Source organism: Pimephales promelas, chromosome 2 (genome assembly GCF_988280905.1).
Source record: "Pimephales promelas chromosome 2, fPimPro1.hap1.1, whole genome shotgun sequence".
NCBI classification, from domain to species: Eukaryota; Metazoa; Chordata; class Actinopteri; order Cypriniformes; family Leuciscidae; genus Pimephales; species Pimephales promelas.
This window is the reverse complement of record NC_142770.1, coordinates 11,656,263-11,674,004: the sequence shown is the minus strand read 5'-3', so window position 1 is coordinate 11,674,004 and position 17,742 is coordinate 11,656,263. Positions and strand designations below refer to the sequence as shown.

The 17,742-nt window shown below is 37.2% G+C and overlaps 1 protein-coding gene across 1 annotated transcript in view; it reads right to left on the bottom strand.

Annotated features, from left to right (window-relative positions):
* yjefn3 (YjeF N-terminal domain containing 3) overlaps nucleotides 1–17,742 on the bottom strand; it is a 36,911-nt gene that overhangs the window by 4,132 nt on the left and 15,037 nt on the right. The window contains exons 2-3 of the mRNA XM_039682121.2: nucleotides 9,276–9,384; nucleotides 2,277–2,387 (exon numbers count right to left, since the gene is read on the bottom strand). Coding sequence (XP_039538055.1) covers nucleotides 2,277–2,387; nucleotides 9,276–9,384 — 220 coding nt within the window. The remainder of the gene's footprint in view (nucleotides 1–2,276; nucleotides 2,388–9,275; nucleotides 9,385–17,742) is intronic.

The window sequence follows — 17,742 nt, the reverse complement described above, 5'->3', positions numbered from 1 at the left end:
AAAGGTTTTGATTATAAATTATGAAACATGATTATGAAACCAAAAGGGGAGGAGCCCGATAAAATAATTTAGAATACCGTTTCTATGGTAACACAACATCCAATTTCAAAACGGTTTCACAGGATGAATTTGTTTGTAAGTTCGTAAGCTTTCAAATGATACCAAATTTATGATAACTACTGAAATATGTGATGTAATGAAATATTAATATATTATACATTTAAGAGGATAATATTATTTGATAATTAATTTATTTTTATTGAAAAATACTAGATTATATGCTTTATTATGAACTTTTAGAATAAAACCAAAGTTTCAATTAAAAGTGTGTTCGTCGACTTTTTGTGGCAAAGGTCAGAAACTCCTGTTATGATGTAGATTGTTGAGGTGCACTCTTGTCATAAATTCATCTCTTACTGTTCCTACATAATTTGTAACAAAAAACAGTGCTAAAATATCTATTTAGGGGTCTTAGACCTTTCCACCGATTTATAGTTTGTCATGATTAAATTAGGAATGAATTGTAATATAATGACAGTAATAAACAGTTCAGGGGATAACTTTTTCAAACATACATTTTTTTTTAATGTTTTCTTAGGTCTATATTCCAAAGCATTCTAGAAATACAAACATTTAAGTTTGAAAAGTGTATTTTAATGTCCATTCTCAAAAAGGGGGGTGACATTTAAACAAAATTTAAATTTTAAAAATTAAATGATTTTTTGTTGAAAACTCTGATCATCTAAACAACGAGTGAACCATTTTAAAATGTATTGTGTGTATATTCATATTAATTGTTAAAAAAATCTGTCCCTTGGTTGTGAAAAACACACATGAAAATGTGATGCATGGAAGCAATACAGGAACCTGACTGTGATTTTACCAAGTAAAACATGTTCCTGGATCGTCAAACAGTATTTTGTTGATCCTGGAACAAAACTGAGTCCTAAACCTATTGTTACCCCAAAACCTAAAGTTATCCCTAAAAATCAAAAGGAAATGATTTTAATCCTGGTTTTAAGCTTAAACTTGACATAAACTGTAATCTTGTCCCTCAATTCTGATTAGTTTATCAGGAGGAACATGTACTTGATGAAAACATGTTCACCTAAACAGTCTCCAAAAAAAGCTTTCTGTTTTTTAAAGCAATATTCTTTCCCCCTATGGATATGCAGAGGGACTTTTGAGTCCATAAATCACATACATAATTACCTCATAATTTCATTTCAGAAGAGTGATTAATGTGGACTAAAATTTATGTTTTTAAACACCTCATTTGCAATGGATGAAGTCCACACATCCTGGATAAGTTGCCAGGTAAATTCATTATAATCCTGCAGTTAAACGTAATGTATTACATAACGCTGGTATGGACACAATACTCAATGCAGATGTACACTGGGAATGTATAAAACAGCTGCCATCATATGATGAGCCTCTATTGTTAGTTTTTTCAACAAAGTTTTCCAATCCGTTTTTTTTTTTTTTTTTCCGTTCCAAGAATCCCATAATGTAAACTGCCCAAATATTATCTGGCCAAATTTCAGTCCATCAGAAAAAAAAGAAGGATAACTTTAACAGAGTATCTGATTATTAGACGAATACTGATGCTCCATAAATCTAACATCGCAAAGGAGCATGGTGAAGTATACACTTAAAACCAACATAAAAAGCATTCAGAAACCCATTTTACATTCATAATATTCTGCGTTTCTGAGTTAAACAGGTTTTCTAATGACAAAAATGAAGGGAGGGGCTTGATTTTATCCATTAGATAGAAGTGTTTTGAATATGACAGGAGGGGAAAGGCCCTGACCCAAATGGGACACTTCGTATGCACTTAAACATTGGCCTCCGCATTCGTAGGTAGGATGCCATCTGTCGTTTTAGGTTTCAGAGGGGTGCTCACGTGGTGGCCGATATGCGCCCTCGATTCACAATTTCGTCGCTCCCGCACTGAAGCGATCTATCCAACATTCATAGCGGCATTACGTCACGAAAGTGCGACTAGTAAGAATACCGTAAGTATTTAGGGTGCCATTTGGGACAGGGCCTAAAAGGGTTAGCTGATGTCACCAGAAAGCAAAGTCATTTAAGAAACAGAGGAAAATGCTATGTTTTAATGAACGATTACAACTTACTTTTTACTACTAACTTTGGAACAATGTGCAGTGAATCACACACAATAATAGCAGAAACGTGCTATAGGAAAGCAAATACACCCTGTCAGAATCCATTCTGTCTCAGTGCCCTTTGGCATGCTGTTCTATACTTACAAATATACGCAGATGGCGGGCACACACCAGACCGATAGAGCCGTTCTGCTCAGGACCACAAACAACCAGCAGGGTGGGCTGCTTTTTATTCAAAGAGCTCAAAGGAAACGCCTGGGGAGAGACAAAGGAGAGGGACACAGTTAAACAGGGCAGGGAGATGTCTCATTTTGCTCTATATCTGCATTTGGAGAGGCAATGTTCATCACAATAACCCAGCAACAGTAAAATAGTAAAAATCTGAGGAGACATTACCACAGGCTGCAGGCTTAAAATAACACGCTTTCTAAACTAAGCCTGCACAGTGTGTCCAACTCTAAACACACTCACAAAACTAAGTCTTTAAAGGTGAAGAGTGTATTTTCTGTGTTATGAAACAGAATTGCTAAAATATGAATTGTTGTCTAATTAATAGGTATCCATGTTAGCCTGACGTCGTCATACTCAGATTCGAGTCTGATACTGCTCCATTGGGCTGTGATTATGGGGCGTGTTTCACCCGAACCAAGAAAGAAAATGTCTCTGCACTTAATTGGATGGACCGAATCCCGTAGGAAGGACGGCAAAAACATCTTTCCGAACGACAAATGACTTGATCGCCGTTCTCTGTTCCTCCATTAAAACGAATGCGCTGTCTATAACGGATGCGATGGCTGAAACTACACATCTAAATTCTCCAGCGGCAGCTGTTCTTTGTTATAAACGAATTCAATCCAAGCGCTCTTTGGTGACATGGATAATCACGTTACTTTTGATCATCTGTCAATCATCATATAAAGCCCGCCCTGATAATTTGATTGATCCGAACAGATCAAGTCTGAACTTCCCAACCTCAAATGTTGTAAGTTCGGCTGGCATCCAGGCTATTTCCATGTACTATTGGACAACAAAACACATAGCCACGCCCCAAACGCATGCCATTGGTTGAGCTGTTGCTATGCCTTGCTGCTCATACTTAAACATACAGAAATGTTATGATAGGCCACAGAGCAAGTGCTCTTTAGGGAAATCAGACTGCAAATGCCGTACTTCATCGCTTATGCATAGGTAACACTTTAGAATACGGTTCCTTTGTTAATGAATAACTACACAAGAACTAATGAGTAACACAATATTAACAATCTAGTAACTATTATTAATTAACAAGAAACTCTGATTAACGAACTAGTAAGTAATAGCGCACAGACGAAAGTGGTAGTTCACTATTAACTAATCAATAACTACTATTTTTTTAATACTTCCCAGAGAACTACTGAAAAAGTTTATTAACAATCTAGTAACTACTATTAACTAAAATAAATTCTTATTAACAAATTAGTAAGTAATAGCTCACAGATGAAAGTGTTACTAGATACTTCTGTGGGAATTACTAATTATTTGGATTCGTATTATAAAGTGAAGATCATTGGAACTAACTAGTAATTACTCAAGTGTTACTAAAGACATTTTCTAAAAGTGTATTACAGTTCACAAAAAATCTTAAACGGTTGCACAAATCAGGACTAGATCATGTAGTAACACTTGAGTAATTACTAGTTAGTTCCAATGATCTTCACTTTATAATACGGATCCAAATAATTAGTAAGTAATAGCTCACAGATGAAAGTGTTACTAGATACTTCTGTGGGAATTACTAATTATTTGGATCCGTATTATAAAGTGAAGATCATTGGAACTAACTAGTAATTACTCAAGTGTTACTACATGATGATTTGTGCAAACGTTTGAGATTTTTGGTGAACTTTAGTATACTTTTAGAAAATGTCTCTAGTAACACTTGAGTAATTACTAGTTAGTTCCAATGATCTTCACTTTATAATACGAATCCAAATAATTAGTAATTCCCACAGAAGTATCTAGTAACACTTTCATCTGTGAGCTATTACTTACTAATTCGTTAATAAGAATTTATTTTAGTTAATAGTAGTTACTAGATTATTAATAAACTTTTCAGTAGTTCTCTGGGAAGTGTTAAAAAAAATAGTAGTTATTGATAACTTAATAGTGAACTACCACTTTCGTCTGTGCGCTATTACTTACTAATTTGTTAATCAGAGTTTCTTGTTAGTTAATACTAGTTACTAGATTGTTAATATTGTGTTACTCATTAGTTCTTGTGTAGTTATTCATTAACGAAGGAACCAACAAAACACATAGCCACGCCCCAAACGCATGCCATTGGTTGAGCTGTTGCTATGCCTTGCTGCTCATACTTAAACATACAGAAATGTTATGATAGGCCACAGAGCAAGTGCTCTTTAGGGAAATCAGACTGCAAATGCCGTACTTCATCGCTTATGCATATTATGCTCTAAAACATTTTAACATTTTACATGTAAGGACATGTGTTACTCATCCACCTGGTGCATATCTTAGTTAAGGTAATGTGCCTGCTTCATTCATGTCCAATTAACCGTGGCTGAAATATGGAACCTCGGCACAACTGTGGGCGTAATTGCAGACTGCCAAGAAAGAGAAGAAGCCAGACGCTAATGAAGCTAATGGCACTTTGGAGAGAAATTACCAGCTGACATGGATGTTCCATTAGCGAGCTGATGAAGTTTAGATTACATTATCATTGCTGGGCTTCTTAGTCACAATGCTGGGTGAACAAGAGTTGAACACACATCCGAGTGTGGAAAATGAACGTCTGTCTTCATCTGTTGCTACTTTGAGAGGAATCTGATTCGAAAAAATTCCCATTGGCCAAAACTGAGCTTGTCAATGAAATTGATTATAGTGGGCAGTATTTGCTTAAAAGTAGCAAAGCTGTTAATTCAATTCCATTTTCAGTAGAGGAACTGTAGCTAAACTGTTTTCAAATGGTGATGGAAATCATTTTCAGATTTGAGCAGATTTGAAGTCCTTTTTTAAGTATTCTGTCAACAACAACTTTTAAAGTAGCTTTCACAAGACTGATAAAATGTGTGTTGTAGTTTTATAATTTGCCCGCTAACAGTATACACATGGAAGGTATCTCAATATGCTCCCTAGTAGTCTCCTAAAGTAGTACGAAACCCTTTTCAAGGCGGTCTTATTGTCAAAATCAACTAGAAAAAATCCCCGATGCAGAAATTCTGCACCATAAAACCAGTTTGCATCATCTGCTCACAGTCATGTTGTTGGTTATTGAGTCATCAGTTTGTCGAAATGTAATGGATTGAGTTCTTTGCTAGTGCTTCGGTATACTGATGAATAATTCCTGAAGATTCAACCATGTGATATGGACAGTCAATTCACATGAAGCTCAAGCGAGTATGTGTCGTATCACGAAATAATAACCTCTCACTTCATCTCTGTTCTGTCCATTCCTTCTTCTCTGGAAAATGACATGGAATAGTGTGTTCCTGTGAGCCGTAGCCAGTGGATTCACTGTTCATTTCTTTTACAAGTCTGCTGCAGCTGTGCTGGAATTCTCCGTCGTATCAACTCCTGCCAGGACTCTGGAGACCGCCGCTCTGATCTGCTCCTGTTCGGAGCAACTCAACCCCTAGATTTCGCTTCCATGCCTCCAGCAAATGAGCTCTCTAGAGAGGTCTTGACTAATTAGCCTTGCAGTTTTTTTACCCTTAACGTGACACACAAAAACACTAGCGCTGTGTTTAATTCAGAATTGAACGATTGAGTGATTTTTAAATTTAAAGTAAAATGGGGATTTGAAGTGAGGATTCAAAGAATTCCCATTTGCCCATTTTCAACTCTGCTCTTTCTGTGTTCTGCATTTTGGGTAAGTTTGGGTTGTTATTCCACAGCATGAAGGTAAGGTCTTGCGTATTTATGAATGAACCGCTCGTTTTAAAATCTTCCGGGTCTAACTGACATTTGTTATGACATCTGCTTGAAACAGTACACAGCTCATGATAACTTTCGTTAACTCAACAATAAGTAAATACACGGCGATGCCATAGAAATATACAGAGCTTCCACAAAGACAGAAGTTCAAAGACAAACAAAAAATTCATAAAGTCTCTAAGCTGTTTTCCAATTCAGCGTCTGCATCCTTCAAAGGCTGCGAAGGTTGGACTGAGCGTTGTTAAATTGGACGGTCTAGTCTACGGAGGATTGTTCTTGTTGTCTAGTAAATGTGACAGCTGCAGTGACAGTACTTTTTGAAAGTTATATTAAACTGTCTGAAAACAAAACGTGTATAAGAAACCAATCACAGTTTGATTTGTTCATGTTTACGCAACACACACGCATCTTGTGTAGAATTCATACACTGGAGAATCCATCCAATCAGATGACGACTACAAAAATCCTGAAGTGTTTCCAGCTAAGTGTCGCCATATGAATCAGACGTTCAGCCAATGGTCTGTGGGCTTGATGTTTGAGGGTGAGACTATGGTAAACATAACTTGACATTTCATTAACATTTTGTTCTACAACACAAATCCAAAATGTTCTTATATAGTTACTTAACTCTTTGAATAACTGTTTCAAAGTTTGCGAGTGTAATTTACTTTGTAAAAAAAAACGTCAAAGTATCATCAAATTATGTTTACCACAGACCTTATTTTACTCATAAATTACAAAAAAAACATTGTAAAACAACAGAAAAATCTCGAAGAAACCAAACCAGCGGCGAATTAGTTTTACGGGTTGTGACATCATACCTGCACTACTCTTAATTAACTTTGGCAGCCCTAAAATACTAAAATTAAAACTAAAACTCAATTCAAATCAACAATGATAGAATGAAAATAACAAAAACTGACATCTAAAACGGAATCAAAAACAGACAAAAATCATTTTTAGGAAAAAAAAATCCTTTGTTTATAATTATTATAATTTTTTCCGTACATCTATTTTATTATTGACTAATTTCTGTGGATAACTGTGTTAACATCTTTCATTTATTCTATTTTATCGTATAGTCATGTTGAGATAAAGGGCAAACACAGAGAGATCACAGAGTCACGTCAGTCTGCATTTTTTACTCAACACACAAAGAGCGTTTTATGAGCCATAGTGATAAAAATAACTTCCTGATATCTAAAGCAGAGAATGATCACAGACATCAGCCTTGACGTAGCTCAACGCCAAAGCCCTTATCCCCCCGATGTAGACGGATGACGTTGATTTTGGCGTCCACTGTGATGGATAGTTTGGTTGTGAAATCACAATGTGGTAAAACTCAACCGAGATTTCGTCCCCCTCACACACACACTCGCTGATGTAATGCTTGTTTTACAGCTACTAGTTGGCATGTTTTCTTTAGCTGCGATTTATGGCTACCTCACAGAGGTCACAGCACAGGAAGTTTTGTTGATGCTAACCGCGGCGACTGCTGGTGACCGGGAGCCTTTGAGCGGTGGAAGGTTCAGTCTGTAAAACGCTTCTAACAGCGCTTGAAAATTCACACAAGCCAAATCAGGAAACAATTTTGGGCTTTAACCGACTCTCAGGTAGGTCAAGAGGAGCCCCGCGCTGCCTGTCAGCCTGACTGAATCCAGATGGGATGGTGACCGCAGTAGTCTGGTTTGGGTTGGCCTGGCTCTATCGGAAGCCTTAGGCCGCCCTGAAACGTAAGGCCCTGAGACAGCCTGACTGCAGGCCGGACACAGACGAGAGACTTTCAACACCATCCATGATGGTGCATTGGATCTGTCACAAGGGATTTTTAAGCAGAAGTTAAAGTGGGATTTTGGTTAAAGTTGGAAAGTGGGATTTTTACTGTGCTCACGGCAATTTGACGAGATATAACATGATCCCACAAAAAAGCAAAATCCCCATTTTTGCAGCCTCTTTGCATGGAAGCCTGTTCTGCCATATTTTGTCCCATAATTGCAACCTTGTATCCTATGTTTATTTCAGAAATGACTATATATATCTCATAATATTTTTACAATTGCGATTATTTTTTTGGAAATCATAATTATGACATTTCTTGTAATTGTGACTATATTTCATATAATTGCAAAATTTTATCTCAGAAATTGTTACTTTATACCTCACAATGTGGCTATATTTCACGATTGTGACTATTTTTAGAGCTGCAACTATCTCATAATTATGACTTTTTGCTATTTAATTGCGACATTTCTTGTAATTGTGACAGTGGCGAGCAGGACGAGGTCGAGGGCAGTGGGAGAACGGCGCGAGGCCGGTGGCGTGATTGATAATGAGCGACACCTGTGCGACGCACCGGTCTCGTATCTCTCACAAAGGGGCAGAAGCATAAAGGAGGAGCGATGACAGTGAAGGTGGAGAGAGGAATAGGCCTGATTTTATGTTGTGTTGTTTTATGTGTGGCTGCAGTCGACCGTGAGGGACTGCCGCCTTTATTTCTCCCAATGTTTCACAACTTTTTTCTCAGAACCGCAACTATTTATCGTAATAAAAATGACTTTTTGCTTCTAAATTGCGCATTTTTTTGTAATTGCACATTTATATCTTTATATTTTTAATAATCGAATTGCAACCTCACAGTCACTTTGTTTCTCATAATTGTGAATTTATTTCCCCAGAAGAGTTTCATAATTACGACTTTTTGCTACTCAGTTGTGACATTAAATTAAACATTAAAATTCTCAATTACTTTTTTATTATTTACTCTGAGGCAGCAACACACTCTCATCCATTTGTGATAGTACTACTGTATAATTGCAATAAAACTAGCAAAAATCACAGGATAAAATCAGTCAAAAAAATTGCACTTATATAATATATGAATAAACATATAATTCTTGTGTCTATTTGGAATCTAAAATACTGGATTACTATTCTGGATCGTTCTTCACCCCTTTTTCATAAGAAACCCCCCAGAGCTACAGATGCGGTCAAACCCTCTACAGAAACAGCGAGATCATCATCACTTGCAGCAGGGCCTCGTCTCTAAAGAGAACTGGTTGAAGTTGGGCAAATGCAGACAGATGCTAAGAGCAGTAAATGCAGAGTTGTCTAAATCACAGTGATGCTTGTATGCAGGATTAGAATCAGGATTTCAACACGTTAACTGCCACTTTATACTATGTGTAATTCATGTTCTCGTGTCGGACAAACCTTGGTGACGGCAATAGCGCAAGCATGGCCCCATATTTCAATCAGCTGCTGCTGCCCAAAGCGATAGTCCCTCAGGAGCTCCATCTCAACGGTCGCCACCTCTGCTTTACTACAAAAGTCAGACAAAGAAACAAATTGCATTGAAAAAGAGCTCATGACACGCACAGTATAAACTTGCCAGTGGGGATGATAAATAAATCATGTTCATGTTTCGACATGAATGTTAACAAGTGACGAGATAAAAAAAGGGTGGGTTTGATTACATGGAAACCAAAGACTGCAATACACCACCTGACGTTTACGTGTATATTCTGAGCACATTGTATTACACATGCCATCCATTCCAGGCATGGCGCCTGTTTAGCCGTACTTAGAGCTTATGTTACTGTGAGTTTAATGGGAGCACAACGTATCTGTAAAATCCAGGCCCTTATTTCACATCTAAAACACAAAGAGCCTTTCAGTAACCTACTGTATGGTCATAACATCAGAGCCCTCTGCTGGAAGTACACAGAAGCGCTGTCAAGATCTTGATAGTAAAGTTTTATAAATGAACATTAATGCACTATGAACAAATGAACAATATAGTATTTTTATACGGTATATCCTATACTAATCAATGCTGTAGAAATTGTTCTTTGTTAGTTTATGATACTTAATGCATTAGTGTTTAATATAATCTTACTTCAAAGTGTTAATTTTTTTAATGAGTGTTACCTATTCATTCATTTATTTATTTATAAGTATATACATCCATGCAGCTTATATTTTCAACATTAGAAAGATAATGATGCGTTGAGGAACAACAGCAGCCAAGGCACAAAAAAGTTATATTTCAATGAATATTAACTGAATTGTTTTGGTATGAAATAGAGCTGAAATAAAATATAAATATTACATGGAAAACCAAAAAAATAATAAAATTACTACACTGTAATGACAAAATATGTTTTTACATTGATTTAACTCAAAAATAAGTTAAGCAATTTGCCACTTTTTTATAAGTTATACACTGTAAAAAAATATTGTTGGTTTAACTTAAAAAATGAAGTAACCTGGCTGCCTTAAAAATGTAAGTTCATTGAAATGGAAAAATGTATTTAATCATCAGAAACGTAAAATATTATGTTATCGGAACTACATAAATTATTTAAGTTGATTTGACAAAAGAAATAGTTTTGTGATAACAACTCATGAAAATATTTTTTTTACAGTGTACAAGATTCAACTAAGTTAGGTCAGTTTAATGTAATTTAAGTTAAAATGACATCTAAGTTGATTGTAGTCTAAAACTATGGTAAAATAAGTACTAACAAAAATAAAAGAAAACTGAAAAATAAAAAGAAAACCTTATTTAAAGTATTAGTAAATAATATAATAAGACATGAATAATAGTAAAACAACACTGACATGCCACATCATTATAGGATGTTGATGGCTTTAATTTTCCTCAGAGTTTAATGTTCTCCATACCTTTCTGTCTTTTTGCAATTAGTTATTGTAGTATTTCACCCCGAGGAATATTCCACAGTGTTTCCAGGACAACAGGTTTGTTTGTGTTGTGTCTGTTGTCTGCTATTGCTTTAGGCACCAGAGGAACAGAAGAAAGAACTATTTACAAAAAAATGATTACACATTATTGAGTTCTGTCAACCGTGTACATGAAGTTCCCTGGCTGAATGAGGCCTTTTTCATTTCAATTCAAAGCATCTATCTGAAACCCTCTAGTTCTCATTCACTCTTCAGAAAAAATAACATTGAGTTTTCCACAAAAAAAAAAAGAGCTAGTCGTCTGAACAATCTGTATGTGCTTGACATTTTTGGGGCCATGTACAGAGCTAATAGGGTCTGTACTACATCAGCCATATTTTTGTCTTTGGTCACTTAAAATGCAACAGGTCACCAAGTCTTTTCTTGGGTCGGGTGATGCGCTCTGATCATTGCCGTAACCCTCGGCATGGAGTTTCCCGGCCTTCTGGCATTTACCGTCTCCAAGAGAGCTCCACAGCCGTCAAGCCGAGTTTGCAGGGGAGATTTCCTGGCGTACTGTGACACAGTGATATTTGTAAAGTTCAGCCGAGTCTAGCGCTTTTGATATTTCCGTCCCCAACGACCTATTCGGGGAAATCCTGATGGCTGTATTTCAAAAGTTCTCAGAAAGGTTCCAGGGATCAGAACACAGGTATCTAAAACCTCGTAATGTCGTAATGTTTCCAGTATTTAAAACTGTTTCTGGCCTGCAATGAAATCTTGCTTCACTTAAAATCTCTCAAAATTCAAACCTGTTGAATGCATTCTTGAGCCTTATTTGTTCAAGTTAAGCGTCTTAGTAAGCAAACTGCAATAAGTAAATCTAACCACCAGGGGACAGCCTGGCCCAGAATGTTCTCCCAGCATCCTCACACTCATCAGCGTAAATTGCATTATAATATTAGGTGAATTGACATATATCAGCACATTGAGTAACCATTTTTGGTTACTCAAAGAACTTTTCAGTGAACAGTTCTAAAAAGAATAGGGTTTTTTTCATAGTGTGCAGAACATTTTAACCTTTTTCTACTATAAAGAACCGTTTGTGTAATGGGAAGGTTCTACAATCTTAAAAATAAAGGTTCGAAAATGATTTTTTTTTTAAAAAGAGATGCTATAAAAGAACCATTTTGGGTTCCCCAAAGAGCCTTTCAGTAAACAGTTGTTAAAGCCATATTTTTCTCTAAATGTGAATAATTAATCAAAACAAAGCAGTAATTCTCAAATTTTTTGGCCATGGGACCCAAATTTCCCCCTGGTCATTAAGCCGTGACCCATTTCTTTAGGAATTTGATCTAATTCCTAAAAGAATCAAAAATGTGTGTGTGTGTGTGTGTGTGTACACATATTACATATATGAAAATATATACCGTGTACATACTGTATATACTGTATGTATACACACACACACACACACACACACACACACACACTCATCTAAAGGATTATTATGAACACCATACTAATACTGTGTTTGACCCCTTTCGCCTTCAGAACTGCCTTAATTCTACGTGGCATTGATTCAACAAGGTGCTGAAAGCATTCTTTAGAAATGTTGGCATCATATTAATAGGATAGCATCTTGCAGTTGATGGAGATTTGTGGGACGCACATCCAGTGCACGAAGCTCCCGTTCCACCACATCCCAAAGATGCTCTATTGGGTTGAGATCTGGTGACTGTGGGGGCCATTTTAGTACAGTGAACTCATTGTCATGTTCAAAAAAACAATTTGAAATGATTCAAGCTTTGTGACATGGTGCATTATCCTGCTGGAAGTAGCCATCAGAGGATGGGGATATGGTGGCCATAAAGGGATGGACATGCTCAGAAACAATGCTCAGGTAGGCTGTGGCATTTAAACAATACCCAATTAGCCCTAAGGGGCCTAAAGTGTGCCAAGAAAACACAATTACACCACCACCACCAGCCTGCACAGTGGTAACAAGGCGTGATGGATCCATATTCTCATTCTGTTTACGCCAAATTCTGACTCTACCATCTGAATGTCTCAATAGAAATCGAGACTCATCAGACCAGACAACATTTTTCCAGTCTTCAACTGTACAATTCTATTATGTTTTTTAAAAAAAAGTACACACACTGCGTTAGATTAAACTGGGAAGGGTTGTCGCACTTTCATATTGTTGTCCTATTGTTAGTTAACTTAGCCTGACAAGCCAGACCCACATTAAGATGTTGGGTCTGGGAACACACTATTGGCAGAGCTCAATCTGAAGGGCGATATAAACGTTTGTCTTTCAAATTCCCTCTGCACACAATAGGATAGCGCTACAACCAACCAGAGCAACGGAGAAGCCGTTCAGCGCCGTTTTTTTTTTTTTTTTTTTTCAAAGAAAAGCTTAACTCGAACTTCCAGAGTCGCGGCCAAAGCCGTTTTGAAAGAGCGTTGTTCGGCAGCAACCAACCATCTTTTTTTTTTTAAGTAGCAGGGAATTGCCGCGGAACTGTCGCAACTCTGCCGTCATGTTAAACCCGCCCACCGACTCTATACACGATGTGATTGGCCTGACTAGAGTTCGTTTGTTCTCATTTGTAAGTCGCTTTGGATAATAGCGTCTGCTGAAGGAATAAATGTAAAATGTAGATGTGTATATCTAATTTGTAACAGGCCTAGAAAATGACACCAAGTTTGCATTAGTGTCTCCTCTGACATTGCTATTCCACAGAGCTACGGCTAATTGTTGTTGATCACCCTTACAGCAAATACACACATGAATACACAGCCAAATGAACAACAGTATCAGCCCAGAGAGTTTACCTAATGTCCCCACGAGGAGCCGCGTTATCTGCGAGTCATGAATTGTGCTGATCAGCTGTAATAACAACTCAGCTAATGAGGTTGTTTACCTCCAGTCTGCTAGCTGGCTTAACGCAAAGGAGAGTTGAAATGGTTTCCCTGTTTGTGAGAGACGTTTGTGTTCAGCCTTCATTTGCATAGCAGAAAATGGGGGATACTTCTCAAAAATCCCGTTTTCTTCATTTTCAACCACTGTAATTACCTCAGAACACCATGAGACAGCTAAATAACCACCTTTCTGGTATAAATCAGTGGGCTTGTTTTGGGGGACCAGCCGCTTCTGACAAGGATCCTGTTTACAACTCAATGTTCTCAGTGAGGACCATTTAACAAAGGAAATGAGTGGGTGAAAACAATACAAAGGAAAGTAATGACTACAGGGAGCAGGAGAGTACATTGCTATTTGCATAGCCACCAAACTTAGCGCATGGCCCCATCGGGCTCCCAATAATGGATAGGGTTTAGGGGTGGATAGCCTTCATGGCACGGCTGACATATGCTAATTTATTCAACAAAAAGTCATTTTCACAGTGTCGCATGCACTATTTAATGACAGATTATATGAGCCCTGGTGTGAATGCTGCTATGAGCATTTGCTTACAATTTAATGTAACATTTGAAATAAAAAACTAATAATCATGTCAACGTGCTCAGCTAGAACGTGAAAAAGCCGGCTTTGCCACACGCAAAGATTTAAATAGGAATCAAATGTGAAAATATCCATACGTGTCAGAAAACTACTTCCCAGTTCACAGTTATCTAACTGAAATTAAATATTTAGTTATATTCTATTGTATTTCAGGTTATTCACAGCATCAAAAGCGACTGACAGCATCTTCCACAATTATAAATTGACTTTTATAGATTGTAATACCAGACAGTAGAGAGGCCACTCAAACGAATGTTTCAAAAACCTCGAATGAGTCATGAAAGGAAAGCGGGAAGCAACATCTAATGATGCTGAAGATCCAGGAGCTGAACTCTCATGTTACTCTTAAAGCAATTAAAAACTTCTAAAAGGGGGCGAAGCTCAAGCCCTTGCTGATTCCATCCTAATGAGTGTCTCAACTTCCTGTTCGTTAACAACATAAAAGCCAGTCTGGGGCGCTGGAGTGGAGCATTGCATTGGGGCGAAGTCAACGTAAGGACTGTTGGAGACTGGACACATGAAATGAAAGCATCCGCCGCAATATCACAAATACTTTGGGAATAATGAGAAACATGGGATATTTGAAACTTTTGCCATGTGAGGTACACCTTGAGGGCAATGAATCAGAAATGTATTTTTAATAGAAAAGAATCACAGAAGTGGAAAGAACAGGGAGGGATTGTGAGTTCGACGTAGAGAAAAAGAGCAGGGTATGGCGAGCGATGATAACACCTAGTGTGATAGTGTCTGAGTCAGCGGACACGTCGGTTTCCAAAGGTAATTTCAGAGCCAAAGAACAGAGGAACAGAGCGGACAGCTTTCTGGAACAACTTCACAGTTCTTGGCAGCGAGGAGCCTGGCTTGCCTGACATATGTTTAGAAAGGAGATGAAATATGCATGAAACGTGACAATCTTATCCTAATATTAGCCTGCCTGCGTATGACATTAATCGAGCAGGGAAGTGTTATTTCACAAAGACAGAGAGCATATTTAACGTGCCTTGTATTAACATCTGAAGAGGTATGTCTTTCCTGAGCCTATCCATGTTCGATGAACGACGTATTAAAGAGATAAACAAACGCTGGAACATACAGTCTGCTCTTCACATTGTTCCATGGTTGCCTTCCATTTATCCAGTCGTCATAAACACATCATATTTTAGTCACACTTCCTCTATTCATCTCTGCCCTTACACCAACCCCTGACCTTTCCAAACACATTTCAAGTACAAACAGTACAAAGCAAAATACAACAGCAGTGTAATAGATCAGCATTTTACCATAACATGCGTTAACAGCTCAACTGTGAATTGCGCATCTACAATTTCAGTTTTAATTGTCAAAGAATGTAAATGTTCGCCAGTAATACTGAAAAGAAAAATAAATCATGACGATCATTTAACACTATAATTACGACACACTGTCAAAAAATTTGAAAAAGCAACACCGCAAGATGTTGACTGAGAAATGCGCTAACAATGTTTTTAAGATCAAAAATCGAACCCTTATAGCATCCACTTATAAATAACGTTGAATCTAAACAATGAATGAAATGTTAAACTGAAGCACTTGGCTAGCGGGTTAATTAACTCACTCAAGCTCACCCAAATCAAATAAATATGAGATATACAGACAATATAAAAGTAATCACTGTAAAAAAGTTGCTGCCTTAAATTTAAGTACAATCAACTTGGATGCTAAAGTAATTTCAACTTAAGTTACATTAAACTGACTTAAATTAGTTGAAAAAGTTGAAAATTCATTTAGCTAATTTTAATGAGTAACTTATTGATCTTATAATTTCCTACAGTGAACTTGTATCTGCACAATATAGCATGAATGCACAAATGAGCTTAAGGAACGTTCTGGTCAGGATGTGTCGTGAACACGCTCTTTCCATAGTAATGCATTAAAACACGGACAAGGATAAACTAACGAGGTTGTGATTTCGTACTAATGTTGTGATTCATATGGAAATGTACGATATTTTGAAAAAATGAATAAATCTAGCCATCAGTGGAGCATAAACAGATAAACAGGTATCAAATTTACTAATTCATACAAATTAGCCACAATTCGCAAAAGCATAAAACAGTTACAAATTGCATTGAAAGTGTGTTGACATTACATCTCATCATAATGTTGTTTCAGGAGTTTAGGTTTTCACTTAATTGTCACTGTTAAGAATTGTAACTGCTTAAGACGTTTTATCATTCATATCACTAGCTAGCTGTATTACCCTTCAAATTGCCCAAACTGAAATTACGAATTTAAAATGCGCACAATGGAAAAACGTCAATTTTGCGAAAAACTTCCATATGTCATAAAAAATGTTTACGGTTGCATGCCATGAGTTGGTTTGTCAGGCAATTCGAAAAATGTATATTCGCACAATTTTTTTCACATTTACAGGCCACCTGGCGTACGTAACAGTTGATTAAAAATTGCTTCGGTATGTTTGGACAGAAGACGAGACAGAGTTCTTTATTAAACTCAAAGACAAAAGAATTATTGGAATACTGGATCTAAATTCTAAACAACAAATAAATGCCACAATTTATCAAGACCTCAAAGCAGATATGAGGGAGAAACACCCATAAAAATCTCATTCGTCGTGGCACTCCCAAGGGTCTTTCATTGCCATTAATGCTTGGATAACTCGCCTACGTCTTCTTCAATTAAAAATAATGGCTAGTGCGGTAGCTGGAATATACGTGAAACTAACAACATCCGTCGCCACGATTTTTTAAATGACTTACCGTGAGAGAAAAAAATTACATTAATTCGCATAACATTGGTTAATGGAAATGCCATCATTTCGCAATAGACGTTAAAATTACATTTAGAAAATATAGCGAAAGTTTTGCGCAAATCTGTAATGGAAACCAGACTATTGTTTGGGATGAGCAAGTGGTTACAATAGGTCCAGAAGAGCATCATCATCTTGGCTTGGTGCATGTGAGTGGTGCGGGTTGAGCATTTTCAGATCCCCAGTGCGAGATTTATGGTAGCAGTGGAGACACAATAAACATCTGGTGACAGGAAGGCCAAAGAGACAAGGATTTGACAGAAATGACAGGACTAATGTCCCATAATGCTGGAGAATGTTATGATATGTAATGATTAGGGTTGGGTATCGAGAATCGAGTATCGATTGGAACCGAGACTAACTTTTCGTTTTTCCCGGAATCGTTCAAAAGTTAAAATTTCGATTCCTAGTTTCGATATTCACAGTCCGCTGAGTGGAAGAAGAAACCGCTGAACAACACCAATGAAGAAGCGTCTACCGGAAGTGTTGGCATAACCACGTGAGTCAAACATGATTACCTTACGTCGGCGATCCAAAGTGTGGCTTCACTTTTCTAAAAATAACGAAATCTTGGCAAAATGCAAAATTTGTGACAAAAGGAGTATTTTTACAGAAGGAGTATTTCCTTCAGAAAGGATTATTTCCTTCAGAAAGGCCGT